This window comes from Hyalella azteca, unplaced genomic scaffold (genome assembly GCF_000764305.2).
Source record: "Hyalella azteca isolate HAZT.00-mixed unplaced genomic scaffold, Hazt_2.0.2 contig5577, whole genome shotgun sequence".
Taxonomy (NCBI): domain Eukaryota; kingdom Metazoa; phylum Arthropoda; class Malacostraca; order Amphipoda; family Hyalellidae; genus Hyalella; species Hyalella azteca.
Genome location: NW_025935762.1, coordinates 159,979 through 186,201, shown reverse-complemented (window position 1 = coordinate 186,201; position 26,223 = coordinate 159,979). Strand labels below are relative to the sequence as shown.

Genomic DNA, 26,223 nt, shown 5'->3' with positions numbered 1-26,223 from the left:
GCCAGTGGGACCGTTTTGTTACCGTTTTTTTCTAAGAGTGTGAACACATCACAGATACAAACTACAATGCAAGTAATACGACAAGCGTGTACTAGATGTAGCAGATCAACTTTAGCACTCGTCAATACCACACCATGAAACATGTCTAATGCACCAGCAACTTCTTAAAGGAATGCATACATGTTGCAACTATTCATCTTTCAAAAATAAATGAAGACGAAACTTTTCGAACGGAATGTTTATCAGAAGCTGATTGTTCAGAGAGTCCAGAGATACTTAACGTAAAGTGACTACGTAGTTCACAAGGCAGTCGATTGGTCATCAGGAACAATGTTCAGGCTAAGAAAACCTTAACTTATATCACATGGGGTTCATTATAAGACACGCGTGCTGATTACAGTGACGTAGAGTACGATATAACAATAATTCTTACTCAATAAAAACAAATCTCGATACAATAGATATTTGATAATATATGTCACTCATCAAACTATAGGATAGGATTTGCTAGGCAATTCCCTCCAGACATCGGAAACTTTATCTGCTAGGCAATTCCTTCAAGACACCGGGAACTTTATCTGCTAGGCAATTCCTTCCAGGCATCGGGAACTTTATCTGCTAGGCAATTCCTTCCAGGCATCGGGAACTTTATCTGCTAGGCAGCAATTCCTTCAAGGCACAGGGAACTTTATCTGCTGGGCAATTCCTTCAAGGCATCGGGAACTTTATCTGCTAGGCAATTCCTTCAGGGCATCGGAAACTTTATCTGCTAGGCAATTCCTTCAGGGCATCGGAAACTTTACACAACATATGTGTATAATGTAATGACTTGTCAAAGCTACGCGAGCCATAAAATAAACTAATATTTCCTGTGAGCTGCACACAAATGACGTAGAACAAAATGCAAGGCTCCTTTCACTTGCAGCGACCAATACTAAGTTTTAATAGGAGCAGAAACACGGAATAAATACGGATTCTGTTACGCGGATATATAGCGATATCATTGCTCCATTGGCTGAGAATTTTCAATTCGAAAAAAAGTCATTATTCAATTATATCTATTATTCAATTATATTATTATATATTATGAGGCGTTTGAATTTTAAACCCCCAAGACGAGACCAGCAGCCAATTACGTGTTACGGAGAATTTATAAATTCATCATCAAATTTAAATTCATCATCAAATTTAAATTCATCATCAAATACTCAAAAAATATGAATAACTTGGCAGGAATTGTCCAACATATTTCAATCGGTCCAACTACAGGTAATATTCTGTTCTGAACTAAAATAATCTGAACTACCTGAACGGAATTTCGCATTAGACCTACAATTAGGTCTTATGCCATTAGAATTCTGAATTAGACCTGTCTTTTGGTAGCGTTTATTTTGGAGACGGTCTTGTTGCTGACGTCAACTCCTTGGTTCTTGTGGTGGTTGTCAGCTGTGACAAGGCCATGGTTCTTAACGCCGGTGTTGTGGTAGTTACCAGCCATGTCAGCACCGTGGATCGTAGCGCTTGTGGTGTGGTGGTTGATGGTAGGAGAGCGAGCAGGCGTCAGGTTGTAGGAATAAGTTCCGTCAGGTTGCCGTCTCGCCACTGAGGAAAATAAAGACAAGTTAGCCAAGACCGTGCACTGTGTAGAGCACTCAATAGACCGTGCACTGTGTAGAGCACTCAATAGGACGTGTCTATCACCGTCCTCAAGCTCACCGTGACGGGTCGAACGGCCGTCGCACGGGCGGCCGCTGTAGAGCGCCCGTCGCCACAGGGGAGACGTCGGCCGCGTGGTGTCGCGGAGTTGCTCCAGCATCACTTATGCTCATGCCTTCACTTGAGTTAGATTTATTACTAAAATCGTTGACGTTTTTCTTCTCAGAGCCTCGACTGACGGTGGAAACTCTCGCAGGCAGTTTGGAGTCGACAGACAATATCTTTAAAACAAGGAAGAACAGAGAAGCATATTTAAAACGAAGGTCAGAATTAGACTGGCAGCAGAGAAAAAAATTGAACCAGTAAATGACACAGATGACCGAATTTTATGACTATAAGCTTTACTTTCATTCTCAGAAAATACAATAAATCATCAATAAAAAGAGTAATAATATTATAATTCATATGAAAGACTTGAGTTGTGACACGACACGACACGACACATGTTATGTAATAATTAGTCGTGGCACGTACGCACCGAAGGGCGGAGAAGTCTGTGCGTGTTGGTAGGTCTGATGTCGGACGCGTGTTGTGACACAGGCTTAACGTGACACACTTGATGCGTTGCTGGCACCACACCTGACGCAACTGTCATGTATCAAAACATAGCTTCTCCTCCATACAGCAGAAATCCTTTAATATTAAAGACTTTAAATAAAATGAGCTATATTATTATCATTATAGTTAACCTGACGCAACTGTGACGTATCAATACATAGTTCCGTACATCAGAAATCCTCTAATATGACAGATTTTAAATAAAATGAGCTTCTTTCTTCACCAGAATTCTTATAGTTTTCATAGGGAGTACAAGTTATACACACTTCATATATTCAAGTCAGCAGTCGGAAGACGCCTTGCGCTGTTATCAACGAGGCAAAATTAAAACCCAATGTCCTGGGCTTGGTTCAGTGACAACGAACGTCAGAAAAACCTCGATTTAGGATAAAAAACCGTTAGCATCAGGTTCCCATCATTTACATTTAAAATCACGCACTAAAAACAATTTTTGCAACCCCTTTAATACACTCACCTTGGGCGGATGTCGGGGCGGCGTTCCTGACAGCCCTCCGACGATACCTGCGCCAGGTCTCCTGCACAACTCTAGCTGCTATCTCCTGCACCTCCCTGCAGCGTTGTTATGCACGACCAAAATAATTCTATCTACTATTAGAGATGATAGCCATAAAATATAGGAAAATAATTCTATCAACTATAGAGATGATAGACATAAAATATATTGTACATCAGTTGATGAAATGATGTAATATGTAATAAATGCTGCATGATGAGAGAGCTGCGAAGACAACGGAGTTTCAGCTCGCAGAGATTAGAAAAGTATTCTGATGTTGATTGAAACATTGTGATAGTTTGAGCGGACGATAATGGAGGAGAGTAATTGGACAGCCTCCCTGACTACATCGTTGACGCTCCGAGTATGAACGCGTTCAAGAACAGACTAGATAAAGCTATGGAAAAATGTATGTTCAGATTTGAAATGCCTAGCACAATATCGAACCCGGTGGACGTCTAGTAGCTACTTCAAACTATCGTCAGTCGTGAAAAGATACGGTCAAATGACACGATTTTAGATCTTCTGTGAACAAGGCACGAAAAGTTCAAGAATCGGCGACAGGCCACACCAGGCCTATACACTTCAGCGCCGACATCACTATGTTATGTTAGGTTATGTTATGTTATGTTAAGTGAGCTCACATGTGATAATAACCCATCAGAATAAGTGGCATGAGACTATAATAGTGAACGTGAAACTGTCGCAGTGAACATGAGTTTGTGTGATCCTGAAACTGTGATTTAATTTTAGTAATGCATAGGAGACTGACACGGTAAAAATGAGGATTACACAAGTAATTATGAGACTAACATGGGTAAATATGAGAATGTCATGTGTAAATATGAGAATGTCATACGTAAATACCGAGACTAGACATGCAGAGGTGATACTGACATGGCAGTGAGCGCTCCAGCGTCGATGAGAAGCTTTTCCACGGCATGATGCTCTCCATTTCTTGCTACGTCGAGTGGCGTTAACCTGCATGATAAGAAATGTTATTCATTATTGTTTTATTGCATGCATCGAGAACAAGAGAAGTGAGGCCTGAAAAACGGCCAGAAGCTACCCGCATCATCGGAGCGTTAGGGAGGACTATATTGATGCCAACGATCGCTGAGCGGAGTGTAAGGGAGGACTATATTGATGCCAAGGATCGCTGAGCGGGGTGTAAGGGAGGACTATATTGATGTCAAGGATCGCTGAGCGGAGTGTAAGGGAGGACTATATTGATGCCAAGGATCGCTGAGCGGAGTGTAAGGGAGGACTATATTGACGCCAAGGATCGCTGAGCGGAGTGTAAGGGAGGACTATATTGATGTCAAGGATCGCTAAGCGGAGTGACGCAGGCCATAACATAAGAACTCACACGAGCAAAGAATATTATTGGATGCAAAGAGTGAATAATTATAATGAATAACAGAGAAGTCAAATAGCGTATAAAAGTAAATAATGCCACTGCTCCCAAATGAATAATTGTGATCACTGAGCATAGCAATTATTATTTAGTTGTAGTTAACACGTTGAGTGCAGTACGACCCAACGGTGAGGTGCAGGGTCTCTTTTCCGCGCAATTTCCGAGATATAGTTCTTTTCAATTGCGTCGGCCGGCAAAAAAATTTATGATGCTGATACTTCCTCATTAAATATCAAACAATACGAAAAAACAGGAAAACCGATTTGTTGCCCAGGAGCCTACAAATTTACTGGTAAATTTTAATTTATAGGCATTTTTGTCCGCGGACTTGGCTGTTTTTAGGCCATATGGCAACCCAGGTGGGCCATACCACACTCAAAGTGTTAATCATCAAGTATTGACAATAATAAAACAATAACTGGTATAATTTATAATCGGTGAAAATGGAAAGTAATCTGAGGCCATTTCCATTTAAATTACGCGATTATTGTTGATTAAATTTGTTTGGTGATGAAAAACTCTCCTGTTACCGGAGCGTTAACATACAACTAATTTCTTTCATAATAATTACAAGAATATTCACATATGAGAGGTAATATAGAGCTGAGTGGGCGACACTACATCACCAGCACACTCTAAGAGCACAATCTAAGAGGTGATATAGAGCTGAGTGGGCGACACTACATCACCAGCACACTCTAAGAGCACAATCTAAGAGGTGATATAGAGCTGAGTGGGCGACACTACATCACCAGCACACTCTAAGAGGTAATATAGAGCTGAGTGGGCGAAACTACATCACTCCCATAACGTCTGAGATGCAGGCTGGTGACCAGAAGCCATAATTTCAAAACTCGCTAAGTGAACGTAAGTACTTATGCTCTATTTTCTTGTCTATGATTGGTGGATTTTGCTTGAAAGGCCGTCAATGGTTGGCTGATGAACTTACGATCTCTTAACTTTTTTTAAAGTATGGGCCCAGCCTATCAACGCGTCATGTTTAGCCTCAAGTAAAATAGCTTGCTGTACTGATGCTATACTGCAATACTCGAGCACAAGATCCTTTACGTGCTCATAATAAACAATATTACGAAGCGAGTGTGTCACACTACACGCAACCTTACATGCTATCACCTTAACAGCTATAGTCTTAAGGGTTATTAGCTAACTGGATATTGCCTTAGAGGTCATTACCAAAATTGCTTTAACATAGTTGACGATAATACAGCTGGCAATGTATGGACTTTGCCCAGTAGTGATGATGGCAGCGCCTGATGATGGCAATGAAGGCAGCGCCTGATGATGGCAATGATGGCAGCGCCTGATGATGGCAATGATGGCAGCGCCTGATGATGGCAATGATGGCAGCGCCTGATGATGGCAATGATGGCAGCGCCTGATGATGGCAATGATGGCAGCGCCTGATGATGGCAATGATGGCAGCGCCTGATGATGGCAATGATGGCAGCGCCTGATGATGGCAATGATGGCAGCGCCTGATGATGGCAATGATGGCAGCGCCTGATGATGGCAATGATGGCAGCGCCTGATGATGGCAATGATGGCAGCGCCTGATGATGGCAATGATGGCAGCGCCTGATGATGGCAATGATGGCAGCGCCTGATGATGGCAATGATGGCAGCGCCTGATGATGGCAATGATGGCAGCGCCTGATGATGGCAATGATGGCAGCGCCTGATGATGGCAATGATGGCAGCGCCTGATGATGGCAATGATGGCAGCGCCTGATGATGGCAATGATGGCAGCGCCTGATGATGGCAATGATGGCAGCGCCTGATGATGGCAATGATGGCAGCGCCTGATGATGGCAATGATGGCAGCGCCTGATGATGGCAATGATGGCAGCGCCTGATGATGGCAATGATGGCAGCGCCTGATGATGGCAATGATGGCAGCGCCTGATGATGGCAATGATGGCAGCGCCTGATGATGGCAATGATGGCAGCGCCTGATGATGGCAATGATGGCAGCGCCTGATGATGGCAATGATGGCAGCGCCTGATGATGGCAATGATGGCAGCGCCTGATGATGGCAATGATGGCAGCGCCTGATGATGGCAATGATGGCAGCGCCTGATGATGGCAATGATGGCAGCGCCTGATGATGGCAATGATGGCAGCGCCTGATGATGGCAATGATGGCAGCGCCTGATGATGGCAATGATGGCAGCGCCTGATGATGGCAATGATGGCAGCGCCTGATGATGGCAATGATGGCAGCGCCTGATGATGGCAATGATGGCAGCGCCTGATGATGGCAATGATGGCAGCGCCTGATGATGGCAATGATGGCAGCGCCTGATGATGGCAATGATGGCAGCGCCTGATGATGGCAATGATGGCAGCGCCTGATGATGGCAATGATGGCAGCGCCTGATGATGGCAATGATGGCAGCGCCTGATGATGGCAATGATGGCAGCGCCTGATGATGGCAATGATGGCAGCGCCTGATGANCAGGTCCGGGTCCGCGCTGTTCTCGAGCAGCATGGCCACGAGGCCGCCGTGGCCGCTGCGGACGGCGGTCAGGAGGACGCTGCTGCCGTGCCCGTCCTGCGTGTCCACGCACGTGCCTGCGTGACACGCATGCGTGGGTCGTGGGTACAAACAACACGCACTGCGTGACACGCACTGCGTGTCACGTAAGTATTAACTCAGAGGAACAGTTAAGTTCACTTGCCAACAACGAGCGCAAAACATGCCTACACTCAAGGTAAATTGGACAATATGCGTTTGTTAAGTAATGTCCCTCTCACCGCCCCTCTCCCCGTCCCTCTCACCGCCCCTCTCCCCGTCCCTCTCACCGCCCCTCTCCCCGTCCCTCTCACCGCCCCTCTCNGGGGTACCGGGGCATGGTACGTGGGGGTACCGGGGCATGGTACGTGGGGGTACCGGGGCATGGTACGTGGGGGTACCGGGGCATGGTACGTGGGGGTACCGGGGCATGGTACGTGGGGGTACCGGGGCATGGTACGTGGGGGTACCGGGGCATGGTACGTGGGGGTACCGGGGCATGGTACGTGGGGGTACCGGGGCATGGTACGTGGGGGTACCGGGGCATGGTACGTGGGGGTACCGGGGCATGGTACGTGGGGGTACCGGGGCATGGTACGTGGGGGTACCGGGGCATGGTACGTGGGGGTACCGGGGCATGGTACGTGGGGGTACCGGGGCATGGTACGTGGGGGTACCGGGGCATGGTACGTGGGGGTACCGGGGCATGGTACGTGGGGGTACCGGGGCATGGTACGTGGGGGTACCGGGGCATGGTACGTGGGGGTACCGGGGCATGGTACGTGGGGGTACCGGGGCATGGTACGTGGGGGTACCGGGGCATGGTACGTGGGGGTACCGGGGCATGGTACGTGGGGGTACCGGGGCATGGTACGTGGGGGTACCGGGGCATGGTACGTGGGGGTACCGGGGCATGGTACGTGGGGGTACCGGGGCATGGTACGTGGGGGTACCGGGGCATGGTACGTGGGGGTACCGGGGCATGGTACGTGGGGGTACCGGGGCATGGTACGTGGGGGTACCGGGGCATGGTACGTGGGGGTACCGGGGCATGGTACGTGGGGGTACCGGGGCATGGTACGTGGGGGTACCGGGGCATGGTACGTGGGGGTACCGTGGCATGGTACGTGGGGGTACCGGGGCATGGTACGTGGGGGTACCGTGGCATGGTACGTGGGGGTACCGGGGCATGGTACGTGGGGGTACCGGGGCATGGTACGTGGGGGTACTGGGGCATGGTAGCGAAGTATCATGTACCGTAAGGAGCCATGAGAAACAATGTCATCATTGAGCGTATTTCATGAGTAAATATATTAATGGAATAAGTTTAAAATACATTTAAGAATAAATATATTAATGGAATAAGATATACACCAGCCCACGTGTATAAGTTGAATATTTCTTACTTACGGTTAAGGTCAACTAAACAGTCGTAATAGAGGCGGAAATAATCATACAGAACTAATATGGAGCCGTTACCGTGCAGAGGGTATAAACGTCACAGAACATCAAGGCAACGCTTTAATTCTGACACGGCCGTTATTAAGGGGGGCGTCTGGGTACAAAGGTCGACATTTCGGGCTTCGGCTTTTCCGGTTTTTAGGCTTATATCAAAACTTACTTTCTGACGCATCGAACGGTACTAGAACCATCTCTGTACGTTGATTTATGCGTTCACTACAGATCCCGTAAGGGGGAGGTGTCCGGGCCCCTTCAGTAAAGTTAAGGCGGAAATTACCCGGCCGGGCAGCGGGCACCATATATAAAGGAGATCGTCTGACGTAAAGCGGCCAATTATGACATTCTCCGCTTCTTATACTCATCTTAAAGCTTACTTTCTGCCACATCGAACGGTATTAGAACCTTCTCTGTACGTTGATTTATGCGTTCACGACAGATCCCGTAAGGGGGGAAGGGGTTGGGGGCTTTCAGTAATTTCAAAGGGGTAAATTAACTATAAAATGTGCTCTTCACTCAGCTAGAGCTCAGTAACCTCACAGACAGCACGCGGGATGGTGTTCATTTAGTGGCTCCATGCACCGATGACTGACTTTGAAGTGAGTTGATGCTTACTTTTGGTATCTAGGCTACGTTACGTGCCTTTACGTGCCGTCTGAAAAGTTTCCAAAGCTGAAAACCTCTCTCACGGCAATCCTATCTCCTCCTACAATTTTGAAGCTATATCAATGAGAGATATACCGTTCGATTCGCAAAGAAAATATCTACAAAAGTCGCATACATTTTCCTAATTTCGTTATAGTTTGTATTTTATAATGCAAAAAAGGGGGAGGGTGGCGGGGGTAAAATAAAAAAATTGGAAATTTTTACGAAAAATGCTTTAACACCCACAAAAATGAAAATTTCAAAAAACGAATGCGACGTTTCATAGATCTGGTCTTTACGCATTGAATGATATGTGTCTCGATGTTGTAGTTTGAAAACCCTAGGAGGAGATAGAATTCTAAAGTACCCCCTTTTTGATCCGTTTTCTAAAAATTTCACGTTTTCTTTCATTTTTTTCCAAAAATTCACACATACAAAAAATTTTCTTTTTTGGTTTTACACATGTGTACCAAGTTTAAACTGATCCATCTGTAAATAATTGAGATTAAATTTTGCCCAGACGCTCCCCTTAAGACTACGGCCGCGAGACATTGTTGCGCCGCTAGCCACACACCTGCAGCAGCGCCGTGGCACCGCCGCTAGCCACACACCTGCAGCAGCGCCGTGGCGCCGCCGCTAGCCACACACCTGCAGCAGCGCCGTGGCGCCGCCGCTAGCCACACACCTGCAGCAGCGCCGTGGCGCCGCCACTAGCCACACACCTGCAGCAGCGCAGTGCAGCGCCGTGGCACCGCCGAGGTCGGCGCCGTTGACCAGGTCGTCGCCGCAGATGCGCAGCAGGTGCGCCGTCGTGGCCACGTGGCCGCGGCCGGCCGCCGTCAGCAGCGCGGGACAGAAGGCCACATCAGGCTGGGGGAGGACAGCTTAATGCACGTAATGGACAACATTACGTGCATAAGATTACGTGCATGACATTACGTGCCACGTCAGGCTGCGGGAAGACAGCTTAACACGTTGACTACGTAGTGGTACATATGCGTACCACGAAATGTATTTCTCCAGGACGTATGGTACGTACATAATTCAGGTTGCCTAAAATCGGCCAAATCCGAGAACAAAAAAGGCCAAAAAAGGCCGATGTATACTAGTTTATTTGTACGTTCCGCTATAAAAATTCCATTTATTTTCTTTTGCAGTATTTAAAATTTAATTAGGAAGTACCCCTATCATAAATTTTAGCCTGCCAACGCAATTGAGAAAAACTAAATCACGGAATTTGTCCGGAAAAAATGACTGTCTGGCAACCCTGTTTAAAAACAGTACAATAAGTGAAATAATAGTACAAGATGAAGCAATCGGAGTCAACGTGTTAATGCACGTATAACGTATAACATTACGTGCATAATATTACGAGCATGACATTACGTGCATAACATTACGTGCATAACATTACGNTAAGTAACAGCGCCTGCATCGCGTCATACCGTCCCCTGCAACACCGCCATCACTGTATTGTAAGTAACAGCGCCTGCATCGCGTCATACCGTCCCCTGCAACACCGCCATCACTGTATTGTAAGTAACAGCGCCTGCATCGCGTCATACCGTCCCCTGCAACACCGCCATCACTGTATTGTAAGTAACAGCGCCTGCATCGCGTCATACCGTCCCCTGCAACACCGCCATCACTGTATTGTAAGTAACAGCGCCTGCATCGCGTCATACCGTCCCCTGCAACACCGCCATCACTGTATTGTAAGTAACAGCGCCTGCATCGCGTCATACCGTCCCCTGCAACACCGCCATCACTGTATTGTAAGTAACAGCGCCTGCATCGCGTCATACCGTCCCCTGCAACACCGCCATCACTGTATTGTAAGTAACAGCGCCTGCATCGCGTCATACCGTCCCCTGCAACACCGCCATCACTGTATTGTAAGTAACAGCGCCTGCATCGCGTCATACCGTCCCCTGCAACACCGCCATCACTGTATTGTAAGTAACAGCGCCTGCATCGCGTCATACCGTCCCCTGCAACACCGCCATCACTGTATTGTAAGTAACAGCGCCTGCATCGCGTCATACCGTCCCCTGCAACACCGCCATCACTGTATTGTAAGTAACAGCGCCTGCATCGCGTCATACCGTCCCCTGCAACACCGCCATCACTGTATTGTAAGTAACAGCGCCTGCATCGCGTCATACCGTCCCCTGCAACACCGCCATCACTGTATTGTAAGTAACAGCGGATGTACATATTAACCCATTAATGCCGAGAATTATTTTCTGATTTTTTTCGTTTCCTGTGAGAATATTATCACTTGTGATGGTAATAAATAAAAAAATATGTTAAAATATTTCTTTTTCGTTGCATGTGAAAAATTATATCTTGGTCCCATATGGAACTGGTCTAAATGTTTCATGATCTAATGACTTTAGAAACATTATAACTCATAATACCATATACAGCATTAAAAATGCTCACTCACTTTATTTTTGGAAAGAATTACTCACCTTTCTTGGCTATGATATAAAGCCGTCCTGAATGAAACCTGGTTCTTATATTCTTTTAATGTTATCTGAACAGGGCATAGTCGGTGCAGAATATGTACAAGAAGATGTGTGTCAAACCTACGCATCCACTTGTATATTTATTTGATTTTACAATTTTATTAGGAATCCATTTTGCCCGCTGGTTCCAAATGGGACCGCTAGGCATTAATGGGTTAAGATGGGGATGTTGAAGGGGATGTTGAAGGGGGATGTTGAAGTCCATTAGCAGAGTGTCAGATACTAAGGTTAGGTTAGGTTAGGTACCTAGCATTTCAATGATCCCACTCATAAGTAGGTATCCTAGGTAACACATAACATCATTGTAACATATTGTGAGGACCAGTATAAGTGAATTAAACAACATTTTGAGGAGAAGAAGGAACACCTCACTAGAGCAATACAATAGTTCTGTTCAACCTTGATGGAAATACCAAAATGGTCAAACGTCATCAAGATGCTGGCGCTGCAGCAGCAACTGTACCTGATGGCGGCCATGTGAAGAGGAGTGCAGCAACTGTACCTGATGGCGGCCATGTGAAGAGGAGTTCTGAAGTTGTGGTCATTGGGACTACAGCCAAGTGATGGAGGCCAGCGCTGCAGCAGCAACTGTACCTGATGGCGGCCATGTGAAGAGGAGTTCTGAAGTTGTGGTCATTGGGACTACAGCCAAGTGATGGAGGCCAGCGCTGCAGCAGCAACTGTATGACAGCAAAACTTGGCTGAGCCGCAGCCACATGCAGTGCAGTCCAGCCTTTGCAGTCCTGCCAATGTAAGCACAAATAGAATAGAATAGAATAGAAGTTCCGGCAATACCACATCTATTTCCAAAATCTAAATCTTAAGGTAGAAGAAGCGATGCTTTGCATTGATTGAACATAAACCAAATTTCAATAGGTTGTTCTAATGTAATTATTGTACTTACTTCAATAATATTCAAAATTGTACCTTTTTTATTGATAATATTTTGAAATAAACGCAATGCACGTTAAGGCACTTCCTCTTCAAAAATAAAAAATAAATATGGCTTTTGGCACTAGCAAGATTGACATCGTTTGATCAAAGAATCCACTGGAATTTCAGCCGCTTCATTTCTTGGGCAGCTTCACTTAAAAATTAATTTTTATTTCACTTCCATCTCATTTTTTAGAGGAGAAATAGGCCTCACTAATTTTTACCTTACACATAAAGTGGAGAGGCAGGCATTGTTCAAGGTATAATTATATCTATTCATTCAATTCAAAGAAGTATTGAGAAATATAAACTCTCAATTCATGAAATGATACTCACAGTTGCGTTCATGTCTATAAAGGGTCAGAAAAATAAATGAATAGAACTAACATGCAAGTTACAATGAGCAGCAAAGAGCAGTTTAGCAATCCTACACTCTTTGTTGTGGTGCCACTTGGCAAGAGTGGATGAGAACAAGAGGTGGCAGAGTGGCCAGAAAGAGGAAGGAGAAATGCAAAAGACAGTAGCAGATGAAAAGGCACAGTGCGCATGATTGGATTGGTTAGAGGTGAGTGAAGATTGTTTGGGGTTGGAAACCGGTCTGGTTTTGGACGGTTCAAGTGGGTCGGTGGTGGGAGTGTGGTGGTACTTTATCTACATTATTTACATTTGAGCAGAGTTAAAAAAATAAAAATGATGAGTGCTCTCACAGTAGTCTCACTATTTACATGCAGTCTCACTTTTTCAAGTTTTATAGTTTTTTTCTCAGATGATATGATGAAGAGGGGGTAATGATGTTGATGATGGTTGGTAATGATAAAGGTGAATGTGGTGGGTGGGTCACTCAGGACTTGGCGGGGAGTTAGAGGGTTAGTTGATTTATTTCGTGCTGGGTTTTTGGGTCTTGTTTTTCCTGTGCGTCACCACTCTCAGTGAGTCGCGTCAGTCAGTCAGCACTCAGCATGATAGTGAATTGGATGACGTGCGTTGTTTTTGGGACCAGCTACACCCAAACGTGATGGAAAAACTGCCGTCTGGGTGCAGTACGGTCCGCTGTCTTGTTATTTGTACACGGGTGGAGGTGGGGGACCTAGTGCATGTAATTTAGAGCTTTTGAATAGCTGGTGCTGCCTTGTTATACCGTCTGGGCCCAATGTAAGTTGATTGAAGAGTTGGGGATCATATGTTTTGATGGTGGACCAGGTTTTGCGTGCTTGTTGGTGGAGGACTGTGTTTATTGTGGGAATGCTGCATTGTTTCTGTAGTGCTTGGGAGGATATGAAGTCGGACCAGTGTGTGTTCATGATGAGTTTCAGTGCATAATTTTGGATTTTCTGCAGTTGGGATATTGGGGGATAAATGAGAGCTGACATAACATAGGTGAGGTATAGAGTGCATTGTATGTTTGAAGGAAGGTGGTAGTCTCTGTATATTTTATGCAGATTTGCAAGGGCCATTACTTTCCTAACTGTTACTTGGGACATTAAACCATGTGTTGTAAACCATGTTGTACGTGTATGGATAGTGAGTGTTGTCTATGAATATGTCAGATGATTTTTGTCTAGTGATGGGGATGATTTTGAACTTTGTACGGTTGGTCCTAATTAGCCATTTGTTTTCAAATGTGTTTATCTGTTGGATGGCATGTTGTGTTTGTAGTGCAGCATAGTTAGGCTTGAAGCATCCTGTCATTATTTGTGTTATGTTGTCCGCAAATGCTATGTAATGTGTGTTGGGTTGTGGTGGTGGGAGGTCATGTGCATAGAAGCTGTAGTGTGGGGGAGAGACAATCCCATTGTGGGACACCTAAGTGGAATTCCATTATAGGACCTAGTTAGTTCCTAGTCTTGTTGTTGTGGCAGCGTGGCGAACGGACGTTTGGTGTCGCGTGCAGTCCGCCGGTTTCATTTAATTTTGCCAGTTCAACTGTGTTATTGCATTCTGTACTGAAGTGTTCCAGTGAATAGTCTGGAATTAAGTAAAGTCAGTAAAAAATTGAGTGCAAGTAACAATTGATTGAAATACTGAGTACAGCCATTAAAAATAGAGTGTGGGTAACGATTGATTGAGAAAAAATTTAGTACGATTTAATTCTGTTGCCTCGTACTATACTGAAGTGTTCCAATGAATAGTCTGGAATTAAGTAAAGTCAGTAAAAAGTGAGTGAGTTACCAATTGATTGTGAAACATGGCAGCCAAAGTCTGTGCTAGTAAACCTGCCGGAGAATGCCTGGAATGCAACAAATGCAATTTTGGACAATTGGCACTAAGATGTAACACATGCAGACAATTTTGTCACTTCGAATGTTCACTACTTCCAGAATACCAATTTGCAAGATATTTAAAAACGAGAACATCATTCATGAGTAGAAAATGCGTTATGAACGAGGGGTGGGTGAAAGAAGCCATGCAGAGTGTGCAAACAGTTCGAGCGTCCAAGAGAAGAAGGCCTATCATGAATGGGTCTCTCTGTTTGACTAAGATGCAGCTACCCTCAACTCCCCTCACTCCCTCAACTCCCCTTACTCCCTCAACTCCCCTCACTCCCTCAACTCCCCTTACTCCCTCAACTCCCCTCACTCCCTCAACTCCCCTTACTCCCTCAACTCCCCTCACTCCCTCCCCTGAATCCCTCACTGCTGCCCGACATGCTCCGCCTACCCCGACCCTTGACCGTGGCATTGCCCCTCCCCTCTCTTCTTTAAATGCCTCAAACAAGAAGCATTTAACTGTTAAGAAACGCATTTGCTGGAGATATCTTCAGGGCAAGTGCGATGGGGAGAATGAAGAAATGAACTGTAACTATCCTCACCCTAAGATCTGTCAAAAATTTGCAACATTTGGAAGCAAAAACCAACGCGGATGCAAAAAAGGGAGAGACTGTCAATATTACCATCCGTTCCTATGCTGGAATACTGGTATTAAAAATGTAGCTTGCAAACGTGATTCCAGTCGGTTTCACCACCGTAAACTCAACCTGCAGTTAAGTGATAATGCCGAAGAGAGACGTGACCCTGATAGTTCCTCCTCGGAACACAGGATAGATTATACTGCCAAACCCTAAACATCAGAAAGAAATTACATGGTTAAAAAAATCAGTTCTGGGAAGGGCGAATCTATCGAAATCAAAAGTACAGAGCAGTTCCAAAAATTTCCGCACTGGCCAACACAACCTACCGGAGTGAAGAAGAACAAACAGGACTCGATATCAAGCGCAGCCATTTTTTAGGCCTACAGAGGCAAGTAGATCAGATTCAACAACAAATGCAGCAGTTGTTGACATTGCACGAACAACAGCAGAAATCACAGCAACAGCTGCAGAGCCAGAGATCCCTGGCAGTGCAGTGTTACAGCAACTAAGGACGCAAGGAAGGGAAGAGTCTAGCATCATGATAGCTAATATAGAGGGGCTCTTCCCAAGAAGAAAACGCCACAAGATCGGCGTACTTAAAGAAATTGCTGAGACGGAAGGAATAATCATGCTTGCCTTAACCGAGTCACACCTAAGAGAAGATATCCAAGATGGAGAAATCGAGATGAAAGGCTTTCAACATTACCAAGCAGATCGAAAAGAAGGGAGAAGAAAAGGAGGCGTTATAGTCTACCTCAGAAACTTCCTCGCGGCAAAAACAGTTCCCCTGCATTTAGGCTCTAATGGATATGTGGAACATGCTATACTATGTATACACTCCCCACCTCCATCTGTGCATAGCTATCGTATACCGACCACCTGACTGCCCGCCTGAAAAATTCAATGAAACTCTTGATAGAATAGAAACAGAGGTTGCCAACTTAGGTGAACCTTCTCCAAATATTGTGGTTGCGGGAGATTTTAACCTACCACACATACAATGGCCAAACTTGGACTGTGCAGAACGGCGCAGGAATCACACCAGAAACCAGGCAACACAACTACTTCGATTAGCTAGGGAGCACTTGCTAAGCCAACAGGTTCTGGTGCCAACAAGAGAACATAATATCCTGGATCTATTCTTCACCAGCAATGAAGAACTGGTTGCTGATATTCGTGTTGAGGAGACCACACTGTCTGACCATCGACTAGTGGTGGTCAAGAAAACAATTGAGAGGGGAACCTCGAGAGGGGCTAGCTGGGCTAAATTTTCATCATCGAAGAAGAGACTGGGAGGCCATTGGGAACGAACTCCTCGAAATTGACTGGAGATCTGAATTCCTTGAATTAAACGCCGAAAATAAGTACAACAAACTATGCGAAGTATTACTGCAGGTATGCGAGCGTCACACGCCGGAAAAAACGACCCCCAAACGCCACATAATTCCGAGGGACAGACGGATCCTTATGAGAAAACGAGCGAGCTTGAACAACCAGATAACGGATGCCTCCGGGAATATTGAGAGGCAGAGGCTGAAACATCTAAAGGTTAAAATTAAGGAAACTGAACGACAGTTGCAGGACTCACACGAGGCCAAGCAACAAATTGCAGAGGTGCAAGCGGTGTCTGCCTTTCGAGAGAATTTCAAATATTTCTACAAATATGCCCGGTCAAAGGCCAAAATCAGAGCCTCAGTGGGGCCTCTGAAAAATAACGATGTCCTTGTTGGAGACGACAAGGGCATGTGCGAACTTCTGGGAGCTCAATTTGAAAAAGTATTCAGCGAACCCCAATACTCAAGGCAGGAGAACGAAATTGGAGTCATTCAAGAACTTCCAGGGGATCGGAAACTGACGAGCATTGAGTTTGAAACGCCGGATTCAGAGAGGAGTATCCAAGAATTATCTACGTATTCGGCTCCCGGGCCGGATGGGGTCCCTGCAGTATTACTGAAAAGATGTGTCGGTGCACTAAAGGACCCTCTGACTTTGCTCTGGAAAACACAATTGAGAGAAGGAAATGTCCCAAGTGACCTTAAATTAAGGCTAATTACCCCTATCTACAAAGGAGTTGCAAGAGACAAACCCCAAAATTACAGGCCGGTTACATTAACATCACACGTAATCAAAGTATTTGAGAAGGTTGGTGCAGTACATGGAAGACGCTGACCTTTTCAACAGAAGGCAACACGGTTTTAGACAAAATCGTTCCTGTTTGTCTCAGTTACTGGAGCATCACCACCAAATCCTGGCCATGCTGGAGGAGGGAGCCGGGGTGGACGTGGTGTATTGGGACTTCACGAAAGCGTTTGACAAAGTCGACCATGGAGTGCTCTTCAGAAAATTAAGACTGCGGGGAGTCGGAGGTGAATTGCTGGCATGGATCCACAGCTTCCTAACAGAAAGACTACAAGCTGTAGTTGTTGGAGGCTCGAGATCGAGCGTGGCTAGGGTGAAGAGTGGAGTACCACAGGGAACGGTACTCGGCCCAATCCTCTTCCTCATCCACATCGCCGACATAGATGTGGCAGTGAACCACGCCACTGCATCGTCATCCGCGGACGACACCAGGATATTAATGACCATCACGGACAGTGAGAGGTTGCAAGAAGACCTCTCTGCAATATATGACTGGGCCCTAGTGAACAACATGCAGTTCAACGGGACCAAGTTTGAGGTCCTGAGGTACAGAGGAACCCGAAGAGCTGGAATGGATCACCGCTGTCTGGCACCTGACAACTCGGAAATCGAAGAGAAGTGACTCGTTCGCGATCTAGGAGTGTTGATGAAAAATCAAGTCAATTTTGGTGATCACATACCGGCAATAACCGCAAATGGTAGACGACAAATGGGGTGGATGGCGGACGTTCAGAACGAGAAGCGGAACCAATGATCACACTCTTCAGAACCCTTGTAATACCTATCCTTGAATACTGCTGCCAGCTCTGGACTCCGTTCACACTAGGCGCAATACGGCAACTGGAAGGAGTCCAACGAACCTTTACTTCCAGGATCAGAGGGATGGAGAATTTTAACTACTGGGAGAGGTTACAGCAACTGAGTCTGTACTCACTGCAGAGGAGACGGGAGAGGTATGTCATTCTGTACACATGGGAAATTATAACCGGAATGGTGCCAAACTTCGAGAGCGAGACCTTCAGGATTCAGACATATCACAATGAGAGAAGGGGGAGACTGTGCAAGATCCCTCCCCTGCGTAACAGATCCGCAGTCAGATTTCAATCCTTGCGGGAAGGATCGCTTTCCTTGGCAGGGCCAAAGCTGTTCAACGCCCTACCAAGGGATCTAAGAGAGGGGGAGTTCACCTTGGAGACCTTCAAGAGACAACTAGACGTGCTCCTGAGCACAATCCCAGATCGACCTCCCCTGCAACACTACCAGTGGCGAGAAGCAAGCAACAGCATCGTGCATCATTTGGCCCAAATGAGGGCGGATGAACGATAATCAGAGGCGGCGATCCATCGTGGCCTGGGACTGCTATGTCCCAAACAAATACTAAGGATACTAAGGATAGTATAGTTGCCTATTCTGATGGATGCTGTTCTCTGCGAGGTAGTCTGCAAGTGTTTTAGTGAAGGATGGGTAGAGGTTGAGTTGGATTATTTCGTGTTGTAGTCCAGCGTGCCAAACCTTCTCGAAGGCTTTGGTCACCTCGCCGAGCACTATGTCGGTGGTGTATCTTTGTGCTGTTATTTTGACAAGTGTTTTGTGGAGTGTGGCTAGTGCTGTACCTGTCCCTCTGTGTTTCCTAAAGCCATGTCGTCTAGTGCTGTGTATGTTGTGGATGGTGAGGTGTTCATATAGTCTGTTAGTGAGTATATTGTCCAAAAGATTCTGATGTGTATATAATGATGAAATTGGTCTGTAGTTTTGTACTTGGTGTTGTAATGTGTTGGGTTTGGGGAGGGAGATCATGATGGCGTTATTAAGTGAGTCGGGAAGTAACCAGCAGAGATGGAGTAATTGAATATGTACAAAAGGTAGCACATCATGTTTTAATACTGTTCAGTTGCACAGTCTCACAACAAATTACTGAGTATAAAAGGATTCTAAATAGAACTAACCTGCCAAGTTATGATACTGGGAGCAGCAAGCAGCAGCTTAGTAATACACTCCAGTTGTTCTGTCTCACAAGAATTGGCTGCATTGCTGCCTGGCTGCACTTGTCCTTCACTGCTTGGAGAATGGTTAAGAACGGTAGTGAGGGATTGGTAAAAATTAATGTGAGCTCACATTTTGTCATGAGTGCTTTGTCATTAAAAATACATGTACTGATCATAGAGTGTGTAATGGATTTATAACTAAAGAAGCAATAAAGATAATCAATCAAAATTCTAATTAATTTAAACACAACAGGAAGCAATAATTATTTCTATTAGCTTTTATTTGCATGGCAGTACATGCTACATCTTTGCACAAAATTTGAGAAGTTTTAACCTAAATTATACATCAATGAAGTGGCCAAACAATAATGTATATATCCTACCATCAAATGCAACGGCCTTTTTTCAATTGTTAATGCTACAAGCAAAGAGCAAAACCCATTTGTGTTGCTTCTATCTACAAGAACCATGTTAATAAATAAATAACAGCAAATCCAAGTTAACTGCGTCATGATGTAGTGGACACGTCTAGCTAGCAAGACAAAGCTTGTGGCCGCCAAGGGTGGCATATTAAGAACTCTAAAGCTAGGCAAAGATCGAATGCTTGCCAGTCAACTCCTGCACATGCTTCAAATGAATGCAAGCAACAAGCTTTCAAGACTTTGAGCAATAATGCAAAGAATAATACAAATCAATACAGCTTGAATAATAATCTCAAACCAATAATGGATCTCAGTTGAGATGCTCTTTACAAACTAGTGTTTCCCAATACTGAACACTAGTTTACCCAATTCAACTACTAGCAACAGAATGATTGTTGAGCCTTCAAGAATGTTGTCAACTCTGTTTATATAGAATAATATATGAAGAAAAATATTCATGCCCAGCATCACAAAAAAAAAACAATAATTACACCAGGAGTTAATTTACCCTAAGTGAACCATGGAAATAATGAAATTTGTTATTGAAATTTACAAAAATGATGGGTTACATTTGATCCTATTTTGCTGATTAAAGCCAGACTGTTATTCAACCAAAAGCAAGCATGAGTAAAGAGAGCTGAAGTACCCTGAGTGCCTCTTGGTATTAGGTTGCCACACAGCACAATGTAGTGGCGTCTGTCGGAAGGCATTAGGCGTGTGGCAGTTGGCGCCATGGCGCAGCAACAGAGAGATGGCAGCGTCATTAGCATACCGCGCAGCCCAGTGTAGGGGAGTATACTGCTCAGTACAATAATGCTACACATGTCAAGTTATTCTATCAATATGAACTCTTTTCTCTCTTATACTGTATTATTGACACACTCTTATGATATGATGTAATTTATAGCAATATTTTCTTGATGGTAATGCAATCATATATTAAAATGCTGAATTCATAATTATCATGTAGATAAGCGCAAAACATTCAAGGATTACAAGCTTCTTGTTTTAATGTCATAACAATTATGTTAAAGAACTTTTAATTTATAATTAGTAACCACCATGCATTCCAAACATAGAAGAAAATGTATAAATAAATTAACATTAAAAACCACATTACAACCAAAACACAATGCAGCATATTTATTTGAAACGAGATATATGGTAAGTTAAATTTCTGTGCTAGTGATGGACTCGCCTCATTTTTATCACGTGGGTCGAGCTTGCCAGGCTCCAGATGCTTCAGGAGCATCACAAGACACTTAGTAGAGGAAGTAGTGGTGCTGAGATGCAGAGGTGTAACTTTGTTACTATCAGACCAAAGCGCTACTTGGGCAGCACTGATGCCTTGTGCTTCGCAGTAGTTCAATAGTATCTTTAGGCAGCCATCCAGAGCCTTAAAATGAGGATGAACAATTGTATCCAGATGAACAATAATGATGAACAAAATCATTATTCATATACATAATATTTGGTGACATTTGAAGCCAAGAAAACCAATAAGTCATTACAAATAACCAGAATTAAGGAACTTAGATTTTATCTCTGTCATGTACCTACACAATTTGAATGCAATTTCAAGGTAAGTTCTACTGTAGTTCAGAATGTGTATAATTCTCAAGGTATTAGCAAGAAACTTACCTTTGAAGCAGCGTGATGTACTGGCGTGCATCCATTTGCATCAGCCACTGTAAGTGAGGCTCCGTTTTTAAGGAGGAGCTCGAGAAGTTCCTTATTGCCTCCTATGACAGCAACAGACAGTGTACTCCTGCCATCAGGACCAACACCCATGGTTGCACAACCAACACTGCCTGCAAAATAGCTTAACAAGTTCCTTATTGCCTCCTATGACAGCAACAGACAAGGTACTCCTGCCATCAGGACCAACACCCATGGTTGCACAACCAACACTGCCTGCAAAATAATTCAACAAGTTCCTTATTGCCACCTATGACAGCAACATACAGTGTACTCCTGCCATCAGGGCCAACACTTGGGGTTAGATAAGCAGAAATAATATAAAGTGATCCATGTGATCCATATCACATATGAAATCATACAAAGAAAAAATTATTTCGGACAAAAATCTATTTCCTTATTAAATTATAGCATCACTACATTATCAAAAATGCATACATAAATCTAAAATTTAGTTTGAAATGCTCTAATTATAGTTATTCCTTGTTATTTAGTCACTCAATTGTGATAAATAATTTTTTTTCAAATTATTATGAGCAAGATTATATTTGTATTAAACAAAGTAACTGACTGATGATCTGCTGTGCCTGTTGTTTTTCACCAAGCTGCACAGCCAAATGAAGGGCAGTGCCAGTGTATGAGTGGTGCAATGGGTTCATCATCAGTTCATGCTTCAAAGATTCTGTTGACCAAAAAACGCAGTCAGAAGTTATCATAAGCCTAATAGCCTGAAAATGATGGTAATCTGAGACAATTATTCATAGAAGTGCCTTTCTAGATTCAAGAAAATCATGCAAGGCCAATATGTGCTACAGTATCTACTCCAATGCTCCACAATCAAGGAGTGAAAAATAGCACCACTAATATATACTTGAACCCATAAACAGTAAAACTAGTCTGCATTATGTAACATCAAAATTGATTTCACATTTAACATTTCCCCAAAATTGATTCAATTTGTTCAACAGTTTGCATAAATAGACAGGAACAAATTCAAAGTGACAACTTCAGTTAAGTTTGTAACTACAAAGAAACATGAGGTCAAAATTTATTTCTATGAGTCATTGCAAGACATGCTCTTGACTAACAGTTCAGGAAGTCACAAGTTGTGGTTCTAAGTTGTTCTCCAAGAATCCTCAGGTGCTGAAGAGTTTGTTGATAAAAGTAAGCAATAGTTACAATAGGCCACACGAATCTACAAGCAAGAAAAACTATATCTTTGAAGCCATTATAGTCAAATGGGGTAAGACAGGATCGCAGCCTTCATGGGGTAAGAAAGGACCAGCCCATGGCGTGCATTCTAATTGCACTGAATTTAATTTGACAAAAGTATATGTTAGAGCAATCATTGCCTGTCATTTCAGTGTTTGTTTCAACCCTCTTCTGCAAATAATGAATTTCTGGCTAATTTTTAAAGAAAACCTATGTAAAGAAGGGTCACAAAATAGTCAACCCTGCTTGGGAAATAAGCTCTGTCTAACAACAACAAAAATTTTGGCCAGGTTTGTGAATGTAGGCAGGTAACCTCAAGTAATAAGCAACTTTTGAGACATACTAGACATTCCTACCTGCTACCATCACTGCCTGACATGTATTATAAAATGGGGTAAAAAAGGACCGGACATGGGGTAAGACAGGACCACTAAATGATCCTGTTTTACCCCACAAACTTGGGGTAAGATGGGACCAGCTCACTTTTTTTAATCTGTACAGAAAACTGTGTTAGATGCAAAATGTCAGAGTTGTAGCTTAGAAGCCCATTGCATAGATACACCTTGTGATAGGTTTAGGATTTTTTAATTATTCATGGTATAGATGCTACGGGCTTGTTAGTGATTTCGGTCCTGTCTTACCCATCTGACTATATATATATTTAAAATAGGAGTTCAATGAATATATACTACCCTGACTGAATATGTGCACTCGGTGCAAATATTCTTTCAGGGCCTTCAATATTTCTTCCTATTTAACTACAACCCTCTCCTTTTACAAATGAAAACTTACTTGACAATTTACCAAAAAATTATCAAGTGTAACTCTGGCCGTAATTTCAGACCTCATGTCCGCAATTTATTAGGAAACATTTACTGTCAACACTTTTTATATACAGTGGGTGCAAAAAGTATCCAACAGACCAACACAAAGAAAAAACTTTATTTAATGAAAGCTTATTCAACAAAATAATATAAACAAACATTATTCTAATGTAAATTTACATGGAAAATACAAATATCATATCAAAACAATATCATTAAATGTTGACCTGCTAATTGCAATGTTGTAAGAGTGAAGGTTCAGAAAGTATCCAACATATCATAAAAAAATATGATTCACCAAGAATTTCTCATCCATTATGTTAGGGGGAATATTCTGGGATCAGAAAACATTGGAATATTCTAGAATGCAAAAGGACATCATAGACATCCCTCTAACTATAGTCATTAATCACCTGGCATCATCATTAGAAGGTGGCCTAAATTTTATGCTCTTCAACAATGCCTAAAACTGCAGAATTGTCTGAATCAACTAGAAAATTAATTATTCAGCTACACAGAGATGGTTTGGGATATGGAATTTTTTTTACATTATATATTCGACAGTTGGTGATCCTGTTCAGAGGTGGAAATCATTCAATCTATCGACTAATCTGACTTGTTCAAGGCATCCTACAAAAATTTCTGACCAGAAACTAAAACTTTAAGTTCAAAAAGTACAGAATAATCTTCAACGGACTTGCTCTGAACTGCGAAAAGACTTGCAATCAAGTCTGACAAATGTTAGCAAGAATACAGTTAGGACAGTTCTTTGAGAGAGAAAATTCCACTCTTTGGAACCAAGAAAAACCCTCTCTTGAAAGAATTCACTTAAAGAAACGCTAGAACTTTGCTGAAGAACACATGAGTAAACCTTCAAGCTTTTGGGATGAAATATTATAGTCAGATGAGAATAAAATTGAGTTGTTTGGTCAGAACTGTGTTAGTCGTGTTTGAAGACAGGAGAACTCTGAATTTCACCCAAAGAAAATCATCACAACAATAAAGTTTGGAGGTGGCAGCATAATTTTTGGAGTTTTTTTTCTTCTGCATTCCCTGGATAATTGGAAATAATAGAAGGTAGTATGAAATCCAAAATGTATCTGGGCATTCTTGAGAGATGACTTGTGAAGTTAGGCAAAAAATTGAACCTTTCCTGACGTCTACAGGATATTCTAACAAGACAATGATCCTAAGCACATGGCTAGAGCAACTCTTGCATGCTCTCAGGAGAGGGCCATTGAGTTATTGGAATGGCCAAGCCAATCACCTGAGCTCAATCCAATTGAAAATCTGTGGCAGGAAGTGAAATTGAGAGTACAGGAGAGAGATCTAAGAAATCCTATCCAATTGAAAGAAATATGCATGGAAAAGTGGGCTAAAATTTCTACTAGCATGTTTGTTAATCTTGTGAACAAGTATTCCAATTGCTTAGAAGCAGTTTTGGCTGCTATTAGTCAGTCACATGATAAAGTATTGAGTAAATTTATTTTATAGGTGTTGGATACTTTTTGGAACCTCAACTTTTACAAAATTGCAATTATCAAATCAAAATTTAATGATATGTTGTTTTGATATGATATTTGTATTTCCTATGCAAATTTACATTAGAACAGTGTTTGTTTATGTCATTTTGTTGAAGAAGATTTACATAAAGTTTTTCCTTTGCATCAGATACATTTTGCACCCACTGTAAACCAGTATAATACATTTTTTAGATTCAGTTCTAATTGGTCCATGAGTTTTCTGCTTAGAACTGAATTATTCTTGTTCCAATTGCATTTATAAATCATAAAAATTTATTATGTTAATTTTTGCACAAGATTCCAATAGTTATTAAAACCATCCTTTGCATTTCATTTTTTTCCAACTTCAGTCATGGCATCTCAGTGCCTTATTGAGATACTGCTAACTTTGTGGTGAAGGAGCAAAATTTCTTCCTGAGGATTTGAGGATTTAGCACAGCTACCACAATGGAAGCTGAGTCATGTTGCATGGAGTTTAGAGTTGAAAATAGATCAAAATGGCCTTATCTGCACTGGAAAATTGACAACAAACATGTGCATAACCTGGAAAAATAAATTTCTCTGGCTTAATCAAGTACAGTAGCTACAAGATTTGTACACAATACAAAAAAAAAACTCATAGGACAAAGGTAGTACGGTATAGTTGTAACTAGAACCTTGAATATGTACATATCAATAGATATAAAAAAATACCGGTACTTACCAGGATTAAACATTTTATATTTGTTCTCACTATAGTCAACAGCAAAACTTTCAGTTTCCTTCAAAATAAGAGACATGGTCTAGTTTTATTAATCCATTGCAGTATTCTTAATTAGTGTAAGAGCAGAAACCAAGCTTTATTGCTACATGTATTTTTTCTGACAAGCTGAAAGTAAAATTTTCAAACAGGATGATGCAAATTTCAGGATATTTGAAAAAAACTTTTCACATTCAAATTAAGATCAATAAAAATAAGGAAAACATTCCTCAGCTAACTGACTAGGGGCTAATTTCCTAATTCAACTCAACCATCTTAACTTCTTGTGCTGTAGAGTAATTATTGTTCAAATTTTCTTTCTTTGTGCTCTTTTCACTTGGGTATTCACAAAATTACACTTCTAAACTCCATTGATGACATAAGTAGTAATTCTAATACACAGCTATTGAAGTTGACAACTACTAAAATTTTATTTCCCCAAATAAAATTGCTACAAGTTGAGTTGGTGAATTTTGATTTGATTTGCACCCTTCAGTTATAAATGGTCCTGTTATTAAAATAAAT

At 42.9% G+C, this 26,223-nt stretch overlaps 1 protein-coding gene across 1 annotated transcript; it reads right to left on the bottom strand.

The window, feature by feature from the left end:
- Positions 1 to 1,363: 1,363 nt before the first annotated feature.
- Positions 1,364 to 25,822, bottom strand: LOC108679731 (inversin-A). The gene is made up of 16 exons (XM_047880550.1): positions 25,663 to 25,822; positions 21,972 to 22,082; positions 21,545 to 21,616; positions 21,344 to 21,441; positions 20,901 to 21,098; positions 20,349 to 20,500; positions 19,242 to 19,350; positions 11,878 to 12,118; positions 10,950 to 11,015; positions 9,567 to 9,728; positions 6,677 to 6,800; positions 3,686 to 3,769; positions 2,750 to 2,844; positions 2,195 to 2,304; positions 1,717 to 1,937; positions 1,364 to 1,667 (listed from the first exon to the last, which is right to left on the bottom strand). The coding sequence occupies exons 1-16, from the start codon at positions 25,736 to 25,738 to the stop codon at positions 1,364 to 1,366; spliced, it is 2,223 nt and encodes a 740-aa protein (XP_047736506.1). The 5' UTR covers positions 25,739 to 25,822.
- Between the last annotated feature and the right edge of the window lie 401 nt (positions 25,823 to 26,223).